General features: G+C 40.4%; 1 protein-coding gene across 5 annotated transcripts in view; it reads right to left on the bottom strand.

The window, feature by feature from the left end:
• The window catches only part of CSMD3 (CUB and Sushi multiple domains 3), a 580,687-nt gene that overhangs the window by 328,821 nt on the left and 225,424 nt on the right, over positions 1–26,442 (bottom strand). For all 5 annotated transcript variants that reach the window (XR_014566768.1, XM_083748860.1, XM_083748861.1 and 2 more), the window contains exon 6: positions 7,107–7,219. Coding sequence is in view for 4 of the 5 variants with exons in the window: in XM_083748860.1 (XP_083604986.1) it covers positions 7,107–7,219 (113 nt within the window). In the remaining variant the exon portion in view is untranslated. The remainder of the gene's footprint in view (positions 1–7,106; positions 7,220–26,442) is intronic.

Genomic DNA, 26,442 nt, shown 5'->3' with positions numbered 1-26,442 from the left:
TGGAGTGTTTGTTTTCCCACCTAGCCCATTCAGACTTTGCACCTGCCCCTCACCTGTCCCCACCCAAGCCCAACTAATCAAGCTGCAAATAAGTAGTGGTGGGCAAACATTTCTACTGATGCATTTTATTTATAATAACGAGTTGCTGGAGATCATGAGCAGCAGAGAGCTATTGTCCTCCTGTTCTGCTTATGAACTTTCCATAGACATTTGGTTAACCACTGCAATCCAGAAGCTAGGCCAGATAGGCCTTCAGTCTGATCCAGCACCTCTGTTCTTATGTTCTTAATCATGCATAAGTATTATTTGAGTGTGTTTTGAGATGCATGTGTTTACATACAACAAAAATTGTTTGAAATGTCATGCCCTTTCAAATGCTGTACCTTAATTACACTAACATTAGCTAGTCTGCAGATTTTCAGTTCGGTAAGGTTGAGCGTGTTCCAATCTTGTACTGATTTCTTCCAGAAAATAGAAAGCTGTCATTTATACAGACAAGGGTTTTCTGTAGTCAAATATGTCCAATTGAAAAGCTAAATTACATTACTGATCCATTATTATTCAAAATAGCTTTCGGTCATCATCACCTGGTAGTTTTGTCATTAATTTGATTGTCCATTCAAACTTTTCCACAGTTAGCTCAAAATATTTTATTTTCACTTTTAATCTGTTTGTATTAACCCACTTAATTTACCAGTTTCAACTTGACAAATAGCCATTCCACTCTGTTTCATGGAAGTTTCTGAACAAACACTACAATCTTATAATGCCTGCCCAGTAGGGTTTACAAAGTGAAGTAACCCATTATCAAACTGGGTTACGCTTTTGAAGTCTTATATACATCTCCTCAGAAAATCTTTCACTATGCATTTAGTACTGTCGATATTAAGTTTATATGTTGCTGATATTACATTTCAAAACATTTTTTTTAAAAAAAATTCTATGATGTAAGCCTTCCACCCTTTTGAATGATTTCTCTTTTCAAAGTATTCAGATTCTAAAGTTTAAGAACATAAGAAGAGCCTGCTGGATTAAGCCAATGGCCCATCTAGTCCAGCATTCTGTACTTGCAATGGGAAATCAGGTGTCTATGGGAAGCCAACAAGGACCTAAGCATCATGACACTCTCCCCATTTTTTTATTCCCAGCAACTAGTATTCGGAGGTTTAATGCCTCTGGCAGTAGAGGCAGAACATAGATGTTGGGGCCAGTAGCTTCTGACCGCTTTGTGCAAGAATTTGTCTAATCCCCCTTTAAAGCTGTTCAAATTGGTGGCCACCACTACATTTTGTGAGAGAGAATTCCATAGCTTAACTATGCCACTAGGCCGTTGTTTTACCTGTGCTGAATCTTTTGAGATCCAGCTTCACTGGAAGTTCCTGAGCTCTAGTGTTATGGGAGAAAAAAACTTCTCTATCCACTTTCTGAGATCCAGTGTGGTGTAGTGGTTAAAAGCAGTGGACTCGTAATCTGGTGAACCGGGTTTGATTCCCTGCTCCTCCACATGCAGTTGCTGGGTGACCTTGGGCTAGTCACTTGGGTGACACTTCTCTCAGCCTCACTCACCTCACAGAGTGTTTGTTGTGGGGGAGGAAGGCCACTTTAAGACTCCGTAGGGTAGTGCTAAAGTGGGATATCAAATCCAAACTCCTCCTCCTCCTCTTCTTTCTCCACAACAATGCATAACTGTATGCTCCTCTTTCATGTCTACTCTTATTTACCTTTCCTCTAAACTAAGAAGCCCCAGATGTTGTAACCTTTCCTCATAGGGGCGTTCCTTCATCCCCAAATCATTTGGGTTGCCTTTTTATTAACTTCTTCCAGATCTACAGTTTCCTTTTTGAGGTGAGGCAGCAATAACTGTACAAAGCATTCCAAGGGTGGTTGCACCATAGATTTCTATTATGGCATTACTATATTGGCACTTTTATTTTCAATTCTTTTCTTAGTGATCCATAGCACAGAATGACCCCCTTTTAACAGCTGTCACACACTAGGTTTACGTTTCTGGTCAGTGCATTACTTTACAGTTGTTTACATCAAATTGTATTTCCCATTTTACTGCCCATTCACTCAGTTCGGAGAGATGCTTTTGGAGCTCTTCACGGTCCCTTTTTTAACCACCCTAAACAATCTGGTATCATCAGCAAACTTGGCTACCACACTGCTCATCCATTGCCCCTTGTTAACTTATGTACAAGTGAAAAAGTACAAGTCCCAATTCTAATTCTTGGTGGCTCCACTGTCTACATCCCTCCATTGTGAGGAACAATTACTGATGCACAAGGGTTCTGCTCCTCTTTTTCCATGACTGCTATGTTTACTTAGGAGTCTTTGGTGAGGTACTTTGTCAAAAAGGGTTTTTTTTTTCAAAGCCAAGTACACAATGTCAGCTGGATCACCTTTATCTATGTGCTTGGTGACACTCTCCAAGAACTCTTAACAGGTCAGTGAGACAGCGAAGTCATACCACATCTGCTTCAGGAAGACTTGTTCTTCCATAGGCTTGGCAATTCTATATTTTGCAACACTTTTCACCAGTTTTCCCAGAAGAGATGTTAATCTGTCATCATACAAAGATTCATCTGCCTCCCTAGCCAGTCTCCTGCTATTATTTTATTTATTTATCGGTCACCATGCATTTAGCAACGTGCTCTTTTTATCAACCTTTGTTGTCTGCTTGCATCTGTTTCAGAGTACGTGTTCCTTTTGTTCTAATTTGGACAACACTTCCATTTCCTAAAGGAAGACTTTTTGCCTCTGATAGCTTCTAACAGCATAGTTTGAATGTTTTGCTTAGAAAAGAATGTTTTGCTTAGAAAAGAATACTTTGGGTGCATACACACCATACGTTCAGGGCACGCTCCCCCTTCCAAGGATCTTGGGAACTTAAGTCAACCCTTCAAAGAGCTGCAATTCCCACTACACTTAACAAATTAGTTTCCAGGATTCTTGGAGGGGTGTGTATGCTTTGAATCTATGGTTTGCATGCATCCTCTTTCACCAGAAAGTTGCAACAAGCAAGGTGATGTTATTTTCCTTACAGAAGTGGCATTTCACAAGCGCCTGGATACACTATGCAGAATTAAATATTTGCTCTAAATGCTGCCAAGCAAAACTGGCCAAAGACAATCACACACTTCAAATGCCGGCATGCCTGTTTTCTGGAAGTATACCCTTCTCCCCCGGGGAGATGGTTTAAGGAAGCGAATGAGGCTAAAGGATCAAGGACACAGATGGGGGAAAGATATGGCATGGCAGGTGAATGCAATCTGCATGTACGCCCTAGAATGCAGGAAGAACTTCAGCCAGCTCTTTCCCAGACTTGGAGAGGAATCCAAAGGGGACATAGGCTTGTGGAACAAGAATGAGGCATGACAGGCATGGCCAAAGGCTTGGACTGACATATCCCTACCATTCCTATTTATATAATGTTCTGAGAATGAATCAGCTGCTAATAATTAATTTTATCAATAACCTGCCTTTTAAAACAATTTACAATTTACAATATAATTGTAAATATATATGTATATTACCAAAACCCCAATACATGCATTTTAGCGGTCTTGTATGAATTATGAAATAGCTCAGCTTATTATGAACCAAAACTACTTCCTGTTATTGAATAGGCAGATCCCTTTTAGTTAAGTGTAAGGATAAAATGAAAGAAGTCCCTACATCAAATAAACAAGTACATTTTACCTTTAAACCCTAAAGATAAAAATTAGCCTACTAATCAATCAAGTAAAGTCAATCTACCAATTAATCTAACAATTGAAATAATTATTTCTTGTAGCTCTGTTTGTAGGCTACAGTCCAGTGAGAGTTGAAAGTACTTAAGCTCATTGAAATCAGTGGGCATAAACTCAAATAAGTCTGCAGCTGATTATGTCCATAATGTACTGTATTTCCTTTGAGGTTGAGGAATTGAATTTCTCAAGAAACTCATCACTGAAAGAATCCCTCAATTGTCTTGTAGTTTGATATATTATGAGCCTTATGGGCACCATTGCTCACACTGTCCATAGCGTTCATGTAAAATAATGTAATGGGCTATCGGTCTGATTCTGTAGTCGACTCACTTCTTATTAGGCCTATCGTGGAAGCCACATTTCGGACAGATAAAATACTTTCATAAGAACAGCTCTGCTCTGGAAAAAGGAAAGGCACATCTACAGCACTCATGCCTCCCCCTAAACTCTTATCACCTTCAGAAAACGCATCAGTAACTTTTTTTCACCATAATACGTGAACTTATCTGTAGCAGTCTAATTTAAGCTCTTAAATAAACTTGAATTTGTAAATATTTTGTGAAATTTGCTACATGTGGGTTGACAAATAAGGAAAACATTCAAAAGAAGCATAGAGTTTGCACAGGTAACATTTTCCAAAGCAGTAGCCATGCTACTCTCTTGCAACAAACACAGAGAGTCTTGTGGCACCTTACAGATTTAGTCTTGTGACTAACAAATTTATTATAGCATAGCTTTTGTGGAATACAATCCACTTCATCAAATAAATGAACTGTTATCCTGAGTTGCAGACATAGATAAAGAGGATATTAATCTACATATTGGGGAATGCTAAATAGTGAGGTCAAAGGGAATGGAAATGCAGAAAAATAGAGGTTGTGATAATTACATTTCAAACATTATTCATGATATTTTTTATGAATACTAGGATATAAATATTCTTATAAATTAATAAATAGTGGCCATTCACAAAAAAATGTTTATGTATGTAACACAGAAATCCTGGCATTGGTAAATGAATTAATGCATTTAATGCAATTTAATGTAATGAATAAAAATCCACCTTGTTGATTCAACACATATGTAATAGCATTGAACCATTTAATGAATTGTAATTCAGTAGTTTCAAACTACATTCTCCCTTTGAAGTTTCTCTGTTTCAGTATGACTATCTTAGTCAGATACAGAATGTCCTGGGAATTTGCAATATTCTTCCACACATGTTTCAATCCTGCCATTTCTGATGTCAAATATTTGTTTATTTTTTGCATAGAAATTAACCTGTTTGTACTGTGCAGAATACAAAAGGGCACTGTAGGTGGATGATGGCATAAGCAGATAAATGAATAAAAGGCAAGATATATGGACAAAGGCAAAGAACCCTGTGGAAGACCCAAATGCCAACCTGGTGACAACACTATTACAGGATCTAATAACTGTTATTCTAAAGCAGCAATGCTGCAGCAAGCAAAGGCTCTAGCAGCTCAGTCTGCTGCTTGTGGCTGGAAAGCCAAACAGGAAGTATGTGACTGTTGCCATGAAAACGAAGGGGCAGTCCATTCTCCTTATTGAGCACAGGATGTGAGCTCAGTGTGTGTCATATGACCTGTACAGGATGTACATGGGTGGAGTTTGGAGTTTCTCTCTGTTTGTTGAAGAGAGCAGACATCTTTTACTGTATGACTGCTAAAGACAGGAATAAAAGCATGTAGTTACATTTCTGTCTGTGTCTGATTCCCCTCCCTGGGGATATGCAGGGAGCAGGGAGGAGGAGAAGCAGTTGGTGTGTTTTTCTCACAGCCTGAGGAAAATCGCCGGAATGGACCTCGTATGTTTATCCTGCCGGGAGTCGCCGGAGGGAGGTCTAAGGAATTCAGCCGGTGCCTGAACAGATAGGCACATACCTCTGACCGGGCTAGAATTCCAACATGCACCATATCAGGGGTTCAGAAAACAGAAAATTGAAAGATGGAATATATCCCTGCATAACACTTCAAACATATGATTATCATGGCATGAAAGTTTATGCTATAATAAATTTATTCAACTTTCAAGTGTGACAAGACTCTTCCTTTGTTCTCCCGGTAAAAAACTGAAGCTTATACATATTTTGATTGATACATGTTTTCCACTCTATTTTAGCTTTATTCATCACTAATGAATATGACACCCTTTCTAGTCAGTCAAGTGTTATGATTTACAGTGGGCTTGATTCCCAAGTTCATTCCACAGCTTAGAGGATATCAATGTGCACGACTATAGAAATATACCGGTAGTAAACTAAAAAACAAACTCATTCATGTCTTCATCCCAACTTGAAAATACTATCAAGGGACATACTTGCTTGCCTAAAAAGGCTTATAATTACTTCTCTGGATTTGTATCATTCTGAAATTACTGTATTTACTGTATTTTATACAAACAGAATAGATCCCTTTTTAAATTGCTTTTGAAGAATGGGCGGGAGTAGAGTTAATATCCATAGACAGTCTAGTATGCAACATGCTAATGATTATTCTGCAACACAGTTGTCCACATATGTGATATCCATGAAGAGCAGGTGCTGTTTCTATCATCAAGTCCTACTGATATGAAAACATGCCTCAAAAAAAGTCCTTGAACTAGATATTATGGGAACATGGTATGCAAAGATAAACAAAATTCATTTTGTGTCAGGAAGCGTTAACAGTTCCCTGGATATTATCCATTAAAGACAAAAATGTATTTACAAAAATGAGGGGTTTTGAAAAAAAGCATCATATTGCTAGAGTATATATTAATAGTTTCCCTGGCTCTTTATTTTTTTTTTAAAGCAAACCTATTCTAGCAATGCAGCCTCAAATTAATATGCCTCAGATTCTCAGGTTTTATTTTATTTCTCTCTCAACAGCTGTCTATTCATTTACAAAAGTAGATAAGAAGCCTAACTAGTAACATAAGAAGAAATTACTGCATGCAATGAAATGAACCCTACTTGACAAAGATTCTCTTTAGTAATGCCACCCTCATGTGCTGTTTTTGCAAACATACACTTGCTCTCAAGTTTCTGATAATCAGTGAGGCACTTCAGCAATATTCAGAAGCACCTCAGCAAGTTGCTGTTTTTAAAATCCAAATTCTTCATAAATGTTCGAAATCTGTATAACAAGAATATGTTTTAGTCTACACTGTAATTTGACAACTATTTTGTGGCTTTTGTAGCAGGAGAATGGATGTTTATTCATGCTTGAACTGTTCAACTGTAGTGGATCAGAATGCTCTCTTTTTATTTCTTTTTAGTGAAAAGTACAGTTATACCTGTAAAACCGCTTTCTTAATCTGAAAAGAAAAAAACATGATTTCCATTAAATATACCTTGATAGGGAGCACTAAATCCACGATATCGGTGGTTGCTGTCGGTTACAAAATGGAGTCTTAACCAGTTTTTGTTGCTGATAATTGGGGGTGGTATATTCATTCCAGATAACCTGAGAGAGAAAATAAAAATAAGACAAAAACATTTGATGGGTCAGAAACCTCAGTCATTCACCAAGACCATCACACCTTTCTAAAGGTTTTTTACTCCCTACTTGTGAACATTTAAAACATGCATATTTGTTAACTGCATTCATTTAGTGTTAGATAGATAAACAGATAATTTATTACGGTTGGAGGCCAGCTTATAAAACACACTTGGGGGTGCAATCCCAGAAGGAAAACAAACACGTAAAACAATGTACAACAATAATTTAAAATTTATAAATGTGATAGACATGTAAAACTTTAAGATAAGCTGCCGCAGAGAGATGACCCAGAGTCACCCATGGAACCGTTTTTGGGGATTTTCTTAACAAACTAGTTTGGGTCAGGGGATGGTCTGCACCTACAGATCTGTATATAGAATCTGGCGACCATCCGGGTCGTCGTATAATCTTTGCCTAACAGGAAAAGGTCAAATTTTTGCTTTTCCGGGAGGTCAGCGGGCCTCACCAGCAAGGGATCAATCGTCTCACTATGTGCCTCTTCATAAAAGGGACATCTAAATCATTTAGTGTTATTTATAAATCCACTTTTCATAATGCAGATCCCAGGGAAAGCTACAACTAATACATATACATTTTAACACCAACTACAATAGACATTTAAAACAATTCATAGGGCTGCTTAGAAACTCTTACAGTGAGTGACTAAGTCAAATAAAGAAATGAATAAATCATATGCAAGAATAATAACACAGACACACAACAGCAGCTTAACCTCCTACAAATGTCTGGATAAAATTATGTGCTTTTAATTGGTGCCAGCATTTGAGTAAGTTCAGGGCTACACACATCTCTGAGTGTAGGACATTGAAGAGACAAGGTGTCACAATATGCACTTTTGGCAATGCAGTCACAAGAATGGGCCTCCCCCACTGATCTTACTCATGGGCAGATCGGTAGGGAAAAAGCTGTCCCTTCAGACATCTTGGCCCCAAACTGTTAAGGCCTTTCTATTGTTATAAAGCTGAATTTGAGCCTACTTGAAACCTGGGGTTGTCTAACGCTTGATCCAAATTGGCAGTCACATTGCCCATAATGAAAATGCACAACATATCAGGACAAACTTTGCATAGCATATTAAAAACATATCCAAAATATTGTTATGCAAATGCTAGAGACAAGGATCATGAAGAACATACAGAGGAAAGGAGTCGCTGTTGTCTATGGATACCAAGTGGAAAAATTTTATTACACATCTCTGAAGTAAATTTTCGCTTTTCCTAAATTACCCGTGAGTCAAATTAATTTGGATAGCATTTATTTATTTATTTATTTATTTATTTAAGCTTAGAAAGTCCTCATTTCATCCATTTTCTTTTCCACGAGTCTAGCTTCAGTTCTGCAGAAAGCAAAGATGCTGCAAAGTGGTAGATGTCACCTTACTTAAAATGAATAAAGAGCAACGTCCCAATATTGTGATTGTATTGTTTCATCAGTAGCCTGGAACAGTTGCCATTAAATTCTGTTCATTCAGCTGTGAAACCTGACATATGTGGGTGGTTCTGATTTATGAAGGACTAACTTTAAAGAGAAGCTACACCCTGAACAAGGTTAAGGCTCATAAGCATCTACCATCCTGCCTTTTAGTTGTGGAAACAGCACCTCTTGGTGGTCAATTTATTAGTTCCAAGAAGCAGATGAGAAAACATATTATTTTAAAGGGAATGGAACATGGGGAATCATCTAAGCCTATGTTAGAGGCAGAAAGTCATGGTGGAAGAGCAAAACGGCAATGGATTTGAACATGACCTCTCATCCTAATTGCTAAATATAGTTTATTCATGTTCCTGTTGTAATGATACTGCATAGAGACTCTTGAATAAAATAAAAATTGTGCAGCATTTCCCACTATTCAATTACTAAATGCATAAGGCCAAGAAAACAAATACTTAATTGAAACTTAAGACCTTTATGTCCAGAAAGATGCATTAGGCTACAATCCTATATACATTTACTTGGGAATAAGCCCCATTGAACTTATAGCACCAAATGTTTATTTAGCAAAAGGCCTTCATTTGTACAAAAACAAAACACAGAGAACATGATCAAAACAAAACAGAACATTTCACCTGCGGTACTAATAACAAGTAACACATTGTCAAAGAAATGAAATGCTACAATTTATTATTTTACTCGATACTGTAAACGAAGGTTAGTGAGCCTCTGTTCTCCGATTCCCCTTCCCCTGACTTTCAGGAGTGCTGGCAGTCAACTGCATTGTATTCAGCCCACTCCTCTTTATTAGACAGAACTGCAGCTAGGAATGCAGCTAAGGATCTGGTTTTTCAACAGAAAGACCAGTATGTTTTCTCTGCCCCAAGCCCCTTTGCCCAGCAACCACGTTGCTAAGAATTTCTGTCTTGAGCAACTGCACAGGCTACACTGCAGCAGTATTCCTCCACGTGATTGTCAATGCAGATACCAGTGCTCCTCCAAGAGTATCTTTCTGAACCATCCTACCCTAACTATAGAAGAAAAGCTATTTGTTCTATATAGCCTTTCCTCCTCCCAGGAGGGGAGGGGTTGTGATCGGGAGATGATTCCCGCGTCATGCAGGGGGTGCTCCACCCCCTGCTTCAACTCCAGGGCTGGCGCCACGCCCCTCCCCAGTTGGGCACCCAATAGGGAAGCTCGACGGGGGTGTGGCTTGCTGCTCAAACGCAGCCGTGCCAGCGATCCCCACCATTGCACACACATTTTCTTCGAGTCACCCACCCTCCACTCCCTTTAGATTAGCTGTTCCTGAGACTTTGCTATGGACCTCTGGTTGGTCGCCCTGTTTAACCAGGGGGGCTGGTAGGAGTTTTTTCCAATTGGCTAAATTGGCCCGGCCTCTTGGTTTTTTTCGCCTACCTCGTAGCAACCGTCACAACGTTCGTGGTATTTGGCGGTTAGGCATTGGAATGTGTTGTTGGTGTTTTGGGTGGCAAGGTGTGGCTATCGCCTTCCCCGACAATTTTGGGTATTCCGCTAAAGGAATCCGGCGGTCGTGGATCATGTCCGATGCCCGTGTGGTGGGGGGCCATGGCACAACCCTCGGTGACATCAGGAAGAGAGCCTATAGTTGGATTAGCATCAACAGACTTCCCCTACTGGTGGTTAACCCCTCCTCAGACTCACCCCTCTATGCGTGGGTGGAGTCTAATGTTCCGTGGTCCAATGCCTAAGCCAATACCTTCTCACATGCTGTAATCAATAAAGTTGTGGCCTTTACCTTACCCATTAACCTTACATTCTGTGTCCACATGTCTTTATTCCCCAAGCGGGGATCGGGTCCTCAAATCACAAATAACACTTTTTGTTATATATGGTGAGAGGGAGCTCCAAGGAGAAGGCAGGTGTTCTTTGAACACCAATCTCTTCCAACAATTCATGGAAATGCAAGTCCTTAATAATAATAATAATAATAATAATAATAATAATAATAATAATAATAATTTATTATTTGTACCCCGCCCATCTGGCTGGGTTTCCCCAGCCACTCTGGGCGGCTTCCAACAGAGATGAAAAATACACTAAAATGTCATATATTAAAAACTTCCCTGAACAGGGCTGCCTTCAGATGTCTTCTGAATGTCAGGTAGTTGTTTATCGCTTTGACATCTGATGGGAGGGCATTCCACAGGGCAGGCGCCACTACCGAGAAGGCCCTCTGCCTGGTTCCCTGTAACTTGGCCTCTCGCAGTGAGGGAACTGCCAGAAGGCCCTCGGAGCTGGACCTCAGTGTCCGAGCAGAACGGTGGGGGAGGAGAGTTGCCTCACCAAATCCAACATCACACTGAACTCAGTGAGGCTTACTTCCCAGCAGATGAGTTTTGCTTGAAATTCAGTGACAGTCTTCAGCTCAAAAGGACAGATACAGAAAAGATTTAAGCCATGAATTCTCATGCTGAAGTTCGAGGTACCTATTCTCCATCAAAAGATGCAGTGTAAAGATTAAATTACAAATGCATTTTACAGAAAACATCTTTAGCACTTAAATGATGGCTTCCTGCTAATACAAATGGAGAAAAAGGAGCAGCTTCATTTCTTTACACTGCTAATATCTAGTTAAGTCTGCCAATCAAGGCAGTTATTCATTATCACTTTTTAGACATGACAGCTTTGGGCTAAGGTGAAGATTGTTCTAATTAAGCACATGCTGATATCTGCAATTTTTTAATTAAAATCATTGTGAGTGTGTGTGTGTTTTAAATCTGACTATGATTTCTGTGGGATTATTTTACTGTAAGTAGTTCTGCAAACTGACAGGATTTGCAATGGCTACTGGTGTGAAATCTTTGCTTATTCTAATCGTATAGCTACCCTTTCTTCCCATGTCAATTTCTCTTCCACACAAATTATAAAGCTGTTCGCTATTATCATAATGCAGAGGCAGTCCGTTCTTAGCTGCATGACAAGTGCTCTTTGAAGCATGGCAATGGTTTACATTCTGGATTCTTAAATAAAATAATACTAAAGGTTATTTATAAATCATATACAACACCAAGGCAAATTCCACGTTATGAGTGAACATGTTTGCCTTACAATGCCAATGCTGGGGTAAAGAGATTTGGTGAGGAGAATCAATGGATGGGAGTGACTGCAGGGGCATACCTAGGAATTGACCAGATTGGCTGCTGCATGGCATGCAGGCCCAGGGATACACAAAAACCATGCCTCTCCACTCTGGCTTGGAATGGCTAAGAGCCAGCCAGCCACCCACAGTGGGTGTATACAAGCCAGAGGGAGTGAGCTGTGCATTTTGACTAGATAAACTGGTAAACTATTCAGAGAGAGACATATCTAAGAAAGATGAGTGCACTGATCTGCAAAATCCAGGAAGCATAACGCATATGGTGCATTTCATTGAGCTGGTCTCTCTGGTCTGCTTCCAATTTGCATATTAGTCACTAGGTTATTGCATTATCAAGGGATGGTTATCTGTGATCCATCCATCCATCTATCTATCCATTGCCGGATTTACATATAAGCTAAGCAAGCTATAGCTTAGGGCCCCACTCTCTTGGAGGCCCCCAAAAAAATTAAAGGGGAAAAAAGTGGATGTACATTTCCAAAATATAGGATAAAAAACAAATAAAATAAAACCTACATACAGCAACAGTTTTGTGTGTTGTGTAGGCTCCTATGATGTAAGTAATGAGCCCCGCCTGCTAGCCTGCTCCCCATATATTACCATATAGCATATATTCAACACAAAAAACAGCAACAATTTGTTGTTGACAAAGGACAGCTGGACATACAGTGGTGCCCCGCAAGACGAACGCCTCGCAAGATGGAAAACCCGCTAGACGAAAGGGTTTTCCGTTTTGGAGGCGCTTCGCAAAACGAATTTCCCTATGGGGTTGCTTCGCAAGACGAAAAAATCTTGCGTCCTCCCGTGGGTTTTTTTCCGCTTTTTCCGCCCTTTTCTTAAGCCGCTAAGCTGCTTATCAGCTGTTCCGCTGATAAGCCGCTTAACAGCTGATCGCTGGAAGCCGCTTGACAGCTGTAGCGCTAATCCGCTAAGCTGTCAATGGGCTTGCTTCGCAAGACAAAAAAACCGCTAGACGAAGAGAATCGCGGAACGAATTCTTTTCGTCTAGCGAGGCACCACTGTATAAAGGGTCCCATTACCTTCAGTAGCTTAGGGCCTCATCAAACCTAAATCTGGCCCTGTCTGTGATATAGCACCAACAGCTGATGTAGCACCAAAGACAAAACCTTCATATTGCTTTATATCCGTGTAGCTCAGAAATAAATGCAGATGACCTTCAGGGTCCCTTCCAACTTTATGATTCTATGATTTCAGCACACATGCTATGCTGCACGGCTTTAATATTGTTGTCATTTGCGGTTCTGCAGAATGGAGGCTCAAATATTTGGGAATTAGCCCTACAGTGGGCTCGAACCCACAACACTGAGTCTCATGCTCTTACCAACTGAAATGTATCCAACAGTATTGCAGTATTGGAGAATGAAGAGTTTATAACTGAAGGGAGATGTAATCTGCCTTTCAGAAGCAACCTAGGAAGAAGAATTCCTTGTTGCTTATGTTATTGATGATATGGCTAACTGTAGTTAGACCGTGCTCTAGGCCTCCATTGTGTTTTGTGTTAAAAGAATCAGATAAGTTCAATTAGTAAGTAGCAATGCCAGTTCTTACTTGAAGCCTGAGGACACCTCTGACTCTCTACTACAGAGAGGTGATACATGATAATGTTGCCTACAGTGCTCTGCTGGTAAATGACCAAACCATTTGTGGCTTCCCAGCCAAGAAGTAAGTAAAGTTGCAAGCTATATTTCATATGACTTATTTCCAGCAGGCATTGTAAGGTTGAATTCCATTTTACGATCTTTTTTGTCTGTTTTATTGTTCATTTGCTGTGGCTTGTTTTTATGTACACTGCTTAGAGATGTGAATAATTAAGATGTCTATAAATGTCTTAAATAAGTAAGTATGTAAGTCATTCATATGGCAGAGTAAGGATGTATTTTGTGTAATGTCAGGGAGAGAATTCAGTTCTCATCATAGTGTTATGGTCTGCAAGACAAGATGTGAATTGTCTGCATGATATTAAACAAATGCATTCAGAAGAACATTTTTTAGTCCTCTGTGACTACCTTACCTACCAATATTTCTTTATTTAAAATAGCAACAACATTCTGTATCTGATCAAAACCCTAAAATGTATTTTATATAATTGACTTTATGTCTATTCTTCGTATATCGTACTGTTGTTTTATTGTTATGGCCAATGGCTGTCGCAAAAAATAAAGATTCATTAAATTCTGTATCTGATGGTTAACTGCCTTTATTTTTTAAAAGAAGTTTTTGGAGTCCTGTGTACATTATAGCAAAGGCCCCAAATCCTATAATGTACATAAAAACACTGATAATCACAGACAAATGTTGTGAAAGCACCAACATACACTGGCAACTGTAAACAGCTATTTAAATATTGTTATGGGCTGTGAGTGGTGAGCCTTGGGGATTCTCTCAACTAATAGTAATATATCTAATAGTAAAATATCCAGGATTTATGTATGTATGTATGTTTGTTTGTTTGTGGTGCTGTGGTCTAAACCACTGAGCTTTGGGCTTGCTGATCAGAAGGTCAGGGGTTTGAATCCCTGGAATGGGGTGAGGTCCAGTTGCTCGATCCCAGCTCCTGCCAACCTAGCAGTTCGAAAGCACACAGTGCAAGTAGATAAATAGGTACTGCTCTGGCGAGAAGGTAAATGGCATTTCCATGCGCTGCTCTGGTTCGCCAGAAGCGGCTTAGTCATGCTGGCCACATGACCCGGAAGCTGTATGCCAGCTCCCTCAGCCAGTAAAGCAAGATGAGCACCGCAACCCCAGAGTCGTTCGTGACTGGACCTAACGGTCAGGGGTCCCTTTACCTTTTTAAACTGCTTAAGATTTCAAAAATTGCTAGCAGGATCTGGAAAGATATATTCTCTCAGAGCAGTGTTAACTGCTGGTTATCAACTCAACTGTTATATTTATAACAAGGCAAGGAAAGTGAGGGTATGACTCAATCTATTGTCCTCTGCTTGGCCAGGATAAGGGGTCAAACTAGCCTGCATTTTGGGGACAGTCATACAACTGGAGCAGAAAGAGAGACTGAGAAGTTTGTCTTGTTCTAAGTGCAGAATCCAGAGTTGTGGCTCTATTACCCTTCAGATTTAGGGTGGCGCAGGCGGTTCCCCTGCACGGGTTGCCAAGATGACAGGGCACACAATTATAATAATAATAATTGATGGTGATGGTGATGATGTGGCCTATATTTATACTGGTGCCTACTCAATATTGGGGGGGGGGCACCAAATTTTCTCTTTGCTCAGGCTGCCATATTGCCAAAGTCCACATCTATCCCATGGCAAGAAATTTAAGAAAGTAGCAGAATCTGCTGGAGTCTTAGCACCACGAAACCATTCATCCACCTGCATTTATAGCCTTTTATCACATAAAATGTCACAAGTCTCCAGCGATCCTCATTCCAAGGGAGCCCAAGCAATACGATGGTCAATATTCACCGGTAGATTGCATGCAATCCTATACATGTCTACTGAGTCCGGCTTCGGCTGGGGAGGGCGGGATATATATAAAATTTATTATTATTACTACTACTACTACTCAGAAGTCAGTCCTATTGAGTTCAGTGGGGCTTACTCCCAAGTAAGAGTGTTGATGATTATAGCCCTAACATCATTATTGCCAGCAACAATTTCAAGGCAGTGCATTCACGTCTACTGCCAAACTTCCATCCCCTGCCATTTCATATAGCCTATGCCTGCATGTGCAGTCTGTACATTTTTATTACGGGAACCTACAGCACAGCCGACTGGACAGACAGATATAGAGTGAAGAAAATGCTTCAGACACTGGGTAAGTTTAAAACCTGGTCAAGTATGCAGTGTGCAGAACAGCGTTCAAAACATATTTGTATTCTGTGCTGCACAGCCAGTTACCTACTGAAATAAATTATGTATGGTTGGTGATCTGATTTATCAGCCTGCCAGTGTAGTTCAGAAGCAATATACCAGGAACAAAAAAAACTGCCACTGTTTTAAATAGGAAAACAGCATTAAAGAATAAACTTCCTCTTCTAATAACTGCAGAACACCACACACAAATGCTGGAGTCAGTCCGTCTTGGGCACACATATAAAAAAGGCCTGCGTGCCGTCTCTGCTCAGTTATTATTCCGAGCACATTCTCTCCTCTACTTGCTGAAGCTCAGGCTTCACTTTCATGTCATAAGCATGTGTCTAATAGAGATCAATCTTAGGATGAGTTAATCTCTCTAGAGAAAGTTTTATTTAAATTAAATCAGCATTGAATAGCTTAGATTAAATCCAAAGCATCTGATCTGCAAATTAATCTATTTAAATGCACTCTGGGGATCAAAAATAGGCTGGGTGCTTTGTTTGTGTTTCGCTCGTATCTGTCTCTGCTGTAATCTTGGAGTGAACATATATCTGCTTTTAGTTAACTAAATTATCCAATCCACTCAAAAGTTTTATTTGTTGCGGTGAAGTTCAGAGAGCTTTTTATTCAATTATACAACCATCAGAAGGAGAGAAGAAATGATATGTCTCTCCCCCAGTAGGTTATTTGCTGACCTTATATGCCTTAATTCTAAAGAAAATATATTTTAGCACATCTGTAGTCTAGAATTGCAGCGGAAAAAACAGCTGTGGCACAGGGCCCATTTTTGGAGTTCTCTTTCAAATCATATAGTTCTTCCCTTGATCACACTACCTTGTTTTTGTGGTTAGTGCCTGGGCATATGACCGAGGTCAGGTCACAATGCACCCAGATCTCAGTATGCTTCACAATGGCCCTGTTCAGACATAGCATATCGATGCTTATTAAGCTAAGATAGGAATAAGCATTGTGCTCACACATCCCTATGCCACCTTTTCCATCCTCCCTTCTCCAGTATTGCAACAGAAGACTTCCTGGCTGAATTGATAATAATTTCTCATTCTATCCAGTGCAGGAAATTCCAGTCCCACAGATCTCTGTGAACCAGAATCTGAAGTCACAGGATTCGTAACTGCTATGGACATGAGAAGGAACTGTGATTGAACCCAGGATTTCTTGAATTGTGGCATGGAAAAGATGGTGCGAGGATGGTGAATCTCTCAGCCTAATAAACCAAGACATGTTATCCCAGGCTGCGTGTTGTTCTTCCTATGTGACAGGTACATGACAAGCTCTCTCATTCATAACCATGCAAATTTAGACAAGGCTGACAAAATAAAGCCAACCAGGTTGTTGTTGTTTTTTAAAGGCCTGAAATAGGTTGTATGGAAACATTGGTTTTCATTTGTGCTACTTTCAAGAAACTCTGCACTAAGTTGTAGAAGGTTATGAGGCATGGCATAAAGATGCAGTTCATGCAGAGCATGATTCTCTGTGAGATCAGAGAGCACCTGGATCCCATAACTGTGCATTGAAGATCAGTAGCGGTGGGCAAGCTTGTTTGATCTCCTCATGATGCAGAGGACCAGTTGAAAAGCTTCCAATGTACCCTAAAGGTAAAGGGACCCCTTACCATTAGGTCCAGTCGCGGATGACTCTGGGGTTGTGGCGCTCATCTCGCTTTACTGGCCGAGGGAGCTGGCGTACAGCTTCTGGGTCATGTGGCCAGCATGACTTAGCCACTTCTGGAGAACCAGAGCAGTGCACAGAAGTGCCGTTTACCTTCCCGCCAGAGTGGTACCTATTTATCTACTTGCACTTTGACATGCTTTCGAACTGCTAGGTGGGCAGGAGCAGGAACCGAGCAATGGGAGCTCACCCCATCGTGGGGATTTGAACCGCCAACCTTCTGATCGGCAAGTCCTAGGCTCTGTGGTTTGACCCACAGCGCCACCTGCGTCCCCCCAATGTACCCTAACATTCTACAAAGCACAATTTGAAACCTACACCATTCAAACAAGAGAGAAGAACACAAAAGATTTGGGTACAGTAATGTATTAGAACAAGCTGCTATCTTAAATATAATATAATGCAATGTAATGTGTAATATAATATAATATAATTTGTTATTTATACCCCACCCATCTGGCTGGCTTTCCCCAACCACTCTGGGCGGCTCCCCAAAAAAATATTAAACAGAATAAAACTTCAAACATTAAAAACTTCTCTAAACAGGGCTGGTTTCAGGTGTCTTCTAAAAGTAAGATAGTTGTTTATTTCCTTGACATCTGGTGGGAGGGCCTTCCACAGGACGGGCGCCACTACCGAGAAAGCCCTCTGCCTGGCTCCCTGCAACCTCACTTCTCGCAGTGAGGGAACCGCCAGAACGTCCTCGGCGCTGAACCTCAGTGTCCATCTTACTGTAATGTTAATATTGAATTGGAAAAGAATTTTGTGTGGAAGGTGTTGGATCAACTCACTTTCTTGGCAAGTTTGCCACAGGAAGAGCCCAAACATCTTCTCGTATTTATTAAGTTTTCAAAGTTTCTCTGTTTTAACAACATGATGTGGTTCTCTTAGGTTAGAATTATAAGAGAGAAATGTATATTTTAAAACTTCGTAGTCATTAAAAAGCTTCCCCCTCTAATCTGAGCCTCAGATATGTGGCAGGGTTGGAATAAAAAAGGAAAGACAAATAAATAATGCAGCTTTTCCAGTGCTGTGTGACAAAGATTTGTGGTTTTGGGTGCTTTTAACAAGGAAGAGAAACAATATAAAATAATAGAAAGGAGCCATTTAAAAAAACACCACACACATTCCTATCAAGGTTACACAAGCAATGTGCATTGTGTAAAAGAAAAAGGTAAAGTTTTAATTATAAGAAACAAACTTATCTATAGGTAATTGAGGATCTCTCTGTATTTTGTAAATACTGCATGCACATTATGCTTATGCTCTTGGAGTCAGATAGGTCAGGGCAGTGCCAAAATTTAATTCATGCAGACTGCACTCACTCTGAGCTAGTTTGAATGACCTTGCTAAGCTGTAAATGTAGCAAAACAGCATCTACCTGCTCACAGAACATGCCTATAACACATCCAGGAAAACTAGCAACCCATGGGTACACATTATCTTTGCATAAGGCCTATAAACATATCATCTAATACATCACATGATCAAACCATTAATGGCCGTATTTTTCCGTCTATAAGACGCCCCCATGTATAAGACGCCCTATTTTTGGGGACTCAGATTTAAGAAAATGGAGGGAGCTGTATCCATGTATAAGATGCCCCCTAATTTTTGACATTCTTTTTTAGGGAAAAACCTTGTCTTATACACGGCAAAATGCAGTATATGTGGGATATCAATTGTGTGGTTCAAGGCCACACATTGTTTCCTGAAAAAACAGCTGGTTCCTGGAGGGGCTTTCTGGCTGGCTTAGCTCTTTGAAGTCTGGGGCAAGTGTGCCTGGCTGCTCCCCTCTCTATACGGGTCTGGAAGAAACAGATGAGATATGTATGTTCAACGTGTTATAGGTAGGGCTGCCCATGAAGACAGTTCAGAAACTTCAACTGGTACAGAATTTGGTGACCATGGACTCAGCTAGATTGGTAAAGCAAAAGCATTTTATATGTGATATAACACTGTGACACCAGATGGTGCTGTGGAGTTCCATTTTTGCCAATACGATTTCTCATTATAAAGGTTACAGTGCATTTTTTCTTAAGTGCTTCTTTGATGTGTCAAATCCAGCCCATGTTGCTCACTGGAGCAGGATACGTTGAGCATATTACACCAATCCTAGCACAACTGCACTGGCTGCCAATTAGTTTCTGGGCCAAATTCAGAGTGCTGGTTTTGACCTTTAAAATGCATTAAATAGCTTAGGACTGCAATACCTCAAGGACCATCTCTCCCCATAAGAACTGACCCAGATCCTGCAGTCACCATCTGAGGCCATTCTTTGTGTGCCTCCTCCACTGCCATTCTGTGTTCTTGTAGTTATGCTGCTGTTTCGATATTTTAGTACAGGCATAGGCAAACTCAGCCCTCCAGATGTTTTCGGACTACAATTCCCATCATCCCTGACCCCTCGTCTTGTTAGCTAGGGTCATGGGTGTTGTAGTCCCAAAATATCTGGAGGGCCGAGTTTGGCTATGTGCATAACTCACAAATCACAAATAAACAGGACAATCCCAGAACCACCTGCACACACCAAACAGGCCTTGCTGCTTCTCACACAAGGTGGAGAGCTTTTAAACTCTCTGCCTAGCTTACTGGGTTCTGGGAGGCTCCCACAAGAAGTTGGAAGGCCCTGCAAGACCTTGTGAAGGCCTCTAGAGCCCAAGCAAGACCTTCCCAGGGTCCAGTAAGGAAGGAAGAGAGCTTAAAAGCTCCACGCCAGGAAAATCTGGCATATAAGGAGCTTTTAAGCTCTCCACCTCGTATGTTTAATTTGTGTGATGTAAACTGGCCAGTTGCCAAGTGCGTAGAGCTGTGATTGTACAAGCACACAATCTGCTAATCTGCTGTATTATATTTACAGTATTTATAGCAGTTTTCTGGGTGATTCCCAAAGATAAAATGATAGAATACAATATTTAACATATCATTAACACAACTGGAGCATTAAAAATCCCCAGAAGAGAGAGTCCTAAAACCAAATTATCAAAATACCTAACAACAAAAAGAACAAAAAGAAGGCACCAGATGAACTTTTCTAGGGAGGCTATTCAAAAGCAGAGTTCCATCACTAGAAAGCTCTGACTCTAGTAGTCACACACATCATTTCATCAAACATACCCCTCAAAAATGAACTTCCTCTTATATATATATTTTCAGGGGAAGGGCAAAAGAGGGAACATGTTCATACAGATCATAGTGGTAGTTTTGCATTCATAAGATTCCAACTTCAGTCTCTGGTCTGCAGCATCCTATGTTCCCTCACCTGATCACCCAGGGAGTATGTAATATTTACGTACTACAAAATGCAAGATAGACAAAGATTTTGCTGAGAAAGATGTTTGCTGAGAAAGATAAGGAAACTAAACTGAAAACTGTAGCTTTCTCTAGCAGGTTTTTCACATGCTAATCAGGGTTTCTGCAAGTATCAGAAACAGAACAAAAGAACACAAACTAGAGATCAATGGTAAGTGAAATCTAAACTCCCCACCTCTGGGACTCTGGAGTATCATACCTATCGCCACACCTACTAATGGCTGCAGAAGTTGGGGGGGGGGGGAGTTTTGGCCTAATTCCATTGAATGGCAGCTGTGGGACCAGATCAGGATACAGTGAATAAATCACCAGTAGGTGGTTCCTGCCCAGCTAAACACTCAGAGGGTTGAAGTGGGAAGTTGTTGCCCACAAAGTGAAATTCCACTTCACCGATGGCAGACAGCAGGAGAGCAACAGAGCTAAGTGAAGGGAGAGACCACTGCTCAGCACAAACACAGCATAAGGCGAATTTAGATTGCCCTGTAAAATGTGTCTTTGTATATTTGTATTTTATGACTCCCATATTAGTGTTATATAGAAAAGCATATTTTGATAGGAAATATATCTGGCGATTGCAGTGCAAAGCTGGTACAGACACATTCTATATACAATTTCAGTTCCACTGATGTCACATCAAAATTATTCACCCCTGTGTCTAATTAGAAAAATTCTTATAAGGATACAGAATTTCCTATGGCATGCAATCTATTCTCTCTATTCCTATTTAAATACAGCAGACCAAATCAAAAGAGTATCATTCTCCAAAGAAGAAGAAGAAGAAGAAGAAGAAGAAGAAGAAGAAGAAGAAGGAAGGAAGGAAGGAAGGAAGGAAGGAAGGAAGGAAGGAAGGGGAAATGGGGGATTTTTATTATGCCTGAAAATGTCGTTTGTTCTCCCTTCATTTTGTTTGGGGCTTAATCCACAATGTTATTTAAAATGACTATCTGAATATTCAGATACGAGAATGCTTTCCAAATTACCACTGGAAAAAGGTAATGACTGAAGAAGGTCGCATTAAAACTGGGATAAATCACTACTATTGTGTGCAAGTTTGCTTTCCTCTGCAGTATAGCTCTTTAACAAACACAAATTCAAGTACCCTGGAGCATGAATAGATCTTTGGCTTTATTCTTGTATTGTTTTGTAATCTATATTTTTTGTTTTATAAAGGTTGTTATGCAGCTAGAGTCTTTAACAACTGAAAGATTGTAAGTCCAATAAATAATGTATTAAACATTTTGTTTTTGTTTTAGTTGACTCAGCAGGATGGTTTTCCAGGTAAATCATATGCAAAAGCGTTGAATTAGAAGGACAGGTGTTCTTTATTTTTAGTTTCTGCAGGGCAATGTACTGTTAGAGCACAGGGACATAGCTTGTCATCAAATAATGTATCACCATCTATTCAATGCCTTTTTGAATAAATATGATTGCACATGTAAAGATGGAACTCATCCCATTTCCATGGGCTTCAGAAATTATTTATGCCTTGCTTCAAATGAAATAAATTGTAGCTTTCAAGAAGTACAACTGGTGTAACTCTTTGTTTCAGAGATGGTAAATACTGTGAAAATCTATAACATTTTCTTTTCTTTTTAAGAAACAGAAAGGGCTTCTCAGGGCCAAAGTAGATATGGTGCTAAACACATCAATGAAAGTTCTGTGTATATTTTTATTTATTTATTCTAAAATGGTTTGGCTATCTCTGTTATCCCCTCCGCAGTTTCTGCACATTTCCACATCATTTGCTTTTTTTTTTTTAAAGTCCTCATTAAAAATTGTCAGCATTTTACTGAACATTTCTCCTAATATATACATTTCTATATACATTTGGTAAGCAACTGTCCGTAATGGATTTTTGTGTTATATTCGCCAATACATTCACCCTTGATATGGCATATATTTCCATACAATTTTTGTTGCACCACAAAATACGAAGAAATGCAAATTTCAAAGGATAGTTGTTTTCTTGTTGCCCAGCAGGGCTGCCTTTCTTAGAAAGAAACTCCAGGCACTTCAGATAAACTTAAACAGGAACAGCAGAGCAAAGCAAGCCATGCTGACTCCTAAGCCTTTAGGCTGACAATGGCTTCCTCCTTCTACTCACATCTATAGGAAGTTTTTCTAACAAATTCTTCCTCTAGACCTATGAACTATCTACATACAGGTCTTGCTTTCTGAACGTTCCCTGTGTGAAAATTCACATAGTACCCAAAAGTTACTATACACACCACAGATTCAGTTATCCAAACAGAGAGCATTTTTTACTTCCTTGTTTGTCTTTTGCTGGTTGGCTGAGGAACTGTAGTGATCTGTACTTTAGCAAGGTTTCCCTGGGGTTTCTTTTTGCTTGGTGGTTGGGTCAAAATTCTGTAGAACGCATTGAAATTTTCCTATGGGACTCAGCTTGTTATTTGTATGCTCGCCTAACAAACCATTTCCAGGGAACAGAAAGTATGTATACATAGGTAGCCGTGTTGGTCTGCCATAGTAAAAACAAAAAAATTAAGTTAGTTCTTGTATACATAGTTACATTTTTGTTTGCATATTGTTCAGGGAACTGTGAATTAGATACGTTTTGTACCAAATTTTCCCTCTATCCCTCAAAGGGAGATATCAGGATCCGGTCTGTGACATGTGGGCTAGCCCTTTTCTGCCCTGCAACATGTATCAATATATGTGAAACCAGGTATGAAGGTTAGAACAGCAGTCAGGGAGAGAAACTTAAGTGACACAGTTGGAAGCCAGGTTAAGGGAACATCTACCAGAAAGTGACTCAACACAAAATGGAGAGAGAGAGAGAGAGAGAGCAGAAGGGAGTTGAAAGAATGCTTGTTTAAATCAAGTTAGTTGTTTTCATAGAATTGTAGAGTTGGAAGGAACCATGAGGAACTAGTCCAACTGCCCCTACTTGATTCTTAATGATAATTAACACCACTTGAAACACCACAGTAATCAAAGCCAGCCTAATACATTTCAGCACCTGAAGTGGACCCCAAAATGGCCTCTCTCTGCACCAGGGAAGAAGGGGATCAAGGTAGATATACATCAGGAACAAGGTGGGGATATGCGGAGAAAGAAAGATCAACATTTGGATCCGTTGCCCCAGGTGGAGCCTGACTTGGTCACCTCGCCTCTCCTCATAGGTGGGCCCCCGCTTACAGTCGTAATAAAAATCTCAAGTCACTCAAAACTACTACTAGCCTGAGCAGGCAAACTCTCATTGGTGCCATGCCTAGCCAATTCATAAGATTTATACTGCTAGATAATTGCAAAGGCCCATGTTACACACTCCTATCCCCTTCTGTGCCCGATGATGGCCCTAAGATGTGAATTCACATTTTCTAGAAAGGAATGTGCAGGCTAAATCTGAGCCTTAGTCCAGAAGGTTCCAAGTTCAATTACTGAAGTTTCTGTGGGCAGTTACCTATAGGTTTGTCAAATATTATTGCAATATTGTAATTATGTAGGTTCTAAACAGACTCCATCTTACGGAGGGCATAGAGCTTAAATCTAAATATCTTTCTCCATGCAGTAGATGTTCATGTGTGTATCCAGACAATGGAAACAAAAGAACTGAAAGTGCACTGCTTATTCCCCATCAATCATTCCATGCCCCCAAAGCCATCCATAAAACATTAGCTTTTCTTGACCAAATTACATCCTTTTCAGTTATTCGTTTGACATATTGACAGTAAAATGAATCAGAACAAGCACTAGGCTTTCATGTTTAAAGTTATGCTACAATAAGAGTGTGTTTTTCAGTCGAAACCTAGCACATTCCTTTCAATTAACCAAATTTATGATGCATTAGATTTCCGGGAGAAATCTAAATGATGGGAGAGGGGGCAGGGGGGGAAAAACAGAGCAAAATAGGCTTTGTGCTTAGCGCATCCTTTGTTGCCAGCAGCTTCCATTTTCCTTTCTATATTCAAATCCCACATTATGCTCAATAATTTACATAACAAGGAGAAACAAACAGGTTGCCTGCCAGCCACAGGTATGCACAGGTCCTGTCCTCTGAGATAATGTACATGATGTGCTTTGAACATGTTCAATGCACCATATAAATGAGAAGAAGTATAACAACATCAACAACAACCCGACCAGCATATGTTCACTGCAGGAAAGAGCCAACTAATCCCAGCTTCTCCCAATGCATGCCAAATCAGCATGCCATCTCATGACACCCTGCCTGTACCAAAAGCTGCGGGCAGTAACACAACAGCTGTTGGCAGTTGACACAGATTGGCTTATTCCTACAGCTGCTGTGTATTCAAGTGCTTATGAGGATAGTCCCTAATTCTCAGGACAAATATTGTAACATGGGAAGGTTTATATATGCACCAACTCGTGGAAGAACTCACAGCTAACTCATGAACTGTAATAGGTAACCATGGAAGTCTCACTTCAAATGGCAGACTCCAAGGGAATAAACACACCTTTTTCTGGCAAGGAGGGCATGCAGAAGAACCATGTCTTCATGGCATAGGCTTTGCGGTGAAGACCTCTTTTCTGTCTGCAATAGAACCACTGATCGAGAGCTCAGGATGCTTGCTTTTCCCCACCTCTCAATCACCTCTAGGCCAGGGTGATGTATTAATGCATTGCCCAGGACTGGTATGAGGGCCAGACCACAATGGCGGCTTCACCTGTTGATATATCACAAGTGAAACCACTTAGGGAGAAACAAACTGCAGCCGGACACAGGTGGCAGAGGGACTCGGGAGCAGTGGCAGTTTTAGTAACAATATACCACCAGGTGAAACTGCCACCAGGCTCTATGATACAACTGAGGGAGGAACAAGCTACATTGGCCAGGGTTGATGTAACTTGTTTCTTTCTCAGCTGCCTGCGCAGGCAGATGGCTCATTTAAACTTCTCTGTTGAGGGGCACGCGGCTGGCTGCCCCTCAGAGGAGAAGTCCAATGGAGCCCCTGCTTCCAGATCTTTTTATTATTATTTTGGTGCTAGCTTCTTTAAGGGCCTCTTTGACTGAAAAGCAGGATTGAAAGTATCTCAAATAAAACCTTTCCCTGGTGAGGGTTTTGTCAAAATAAGATGATAGAAGGATTGGAGTGTGGCAAGGGTGTGCTAGTTGACTTAGTGACCAGTCCTTCAAAGTTGCCAAAGCTATTAGGTAGCCTATTGTGTATTAAGTTCAAGGCCATATACAATACCTTGCAAGATGACACTGCCAATTTAAGATGATCCAGACCTCACACACTTAGCATAATCCATATAATCATCCTGCAAGCTTTGTGCAAACTAATCACGAGGAATTTACCAGAAGGAGCATCCTCACCCTTGTCGTTCAGCCTGGACATTGAGATGCAGCTCTGAGAGCCTTCTGGTGGTTCTCTCATTGAGAGAAGTGAGGTTATAGGGAACCAGGAAGAGGGCCTCCTTGACAGTGGCACCCACCCTGTGGAACACCTCCCATCATCTGACTTTTAGAATACATTTGAAGGCAGGGAGGTTTTTAATATTTAAGGTTTTTGTGCTTTAATACTTTGTTAGACGCCACCCAGTGTGGCAAGAGCAATGCAGTCAGATGGGCGGGAAACAACAACAGCAGCAACAGCAACAACTCAATACACACAGGCATTCTGGAAGTGACCTTTGTTAGCGAAGGTCCTCTGGACAATGTTGGACTAGTAATAGTTGGATCCTATTGATGTCTGCTTCTCTTCCTCTTTCTGGAACCTGCTAAACACCTGATAGCTGGCAAGTTACAACTGACTTCCAGGATCAAAGGT

This window comes from Podarcis gaigeae, assembly GCF_964106915.1.
Source record: "Podarcis gaigeae genome assembly, chromosome: 7".
Taxonomy (NCBI): Eukaryota; Metazoa; Chordata; class Lepidosauria; order Squamata; family Lacertidae; genus Podarcis; species Podarcis gaigeae.
The sequence above is the reverse complement of the archived record's forward strand: the minus strand, read 5'-3'. Positions and strand labels throughout refer to the sequence as shown.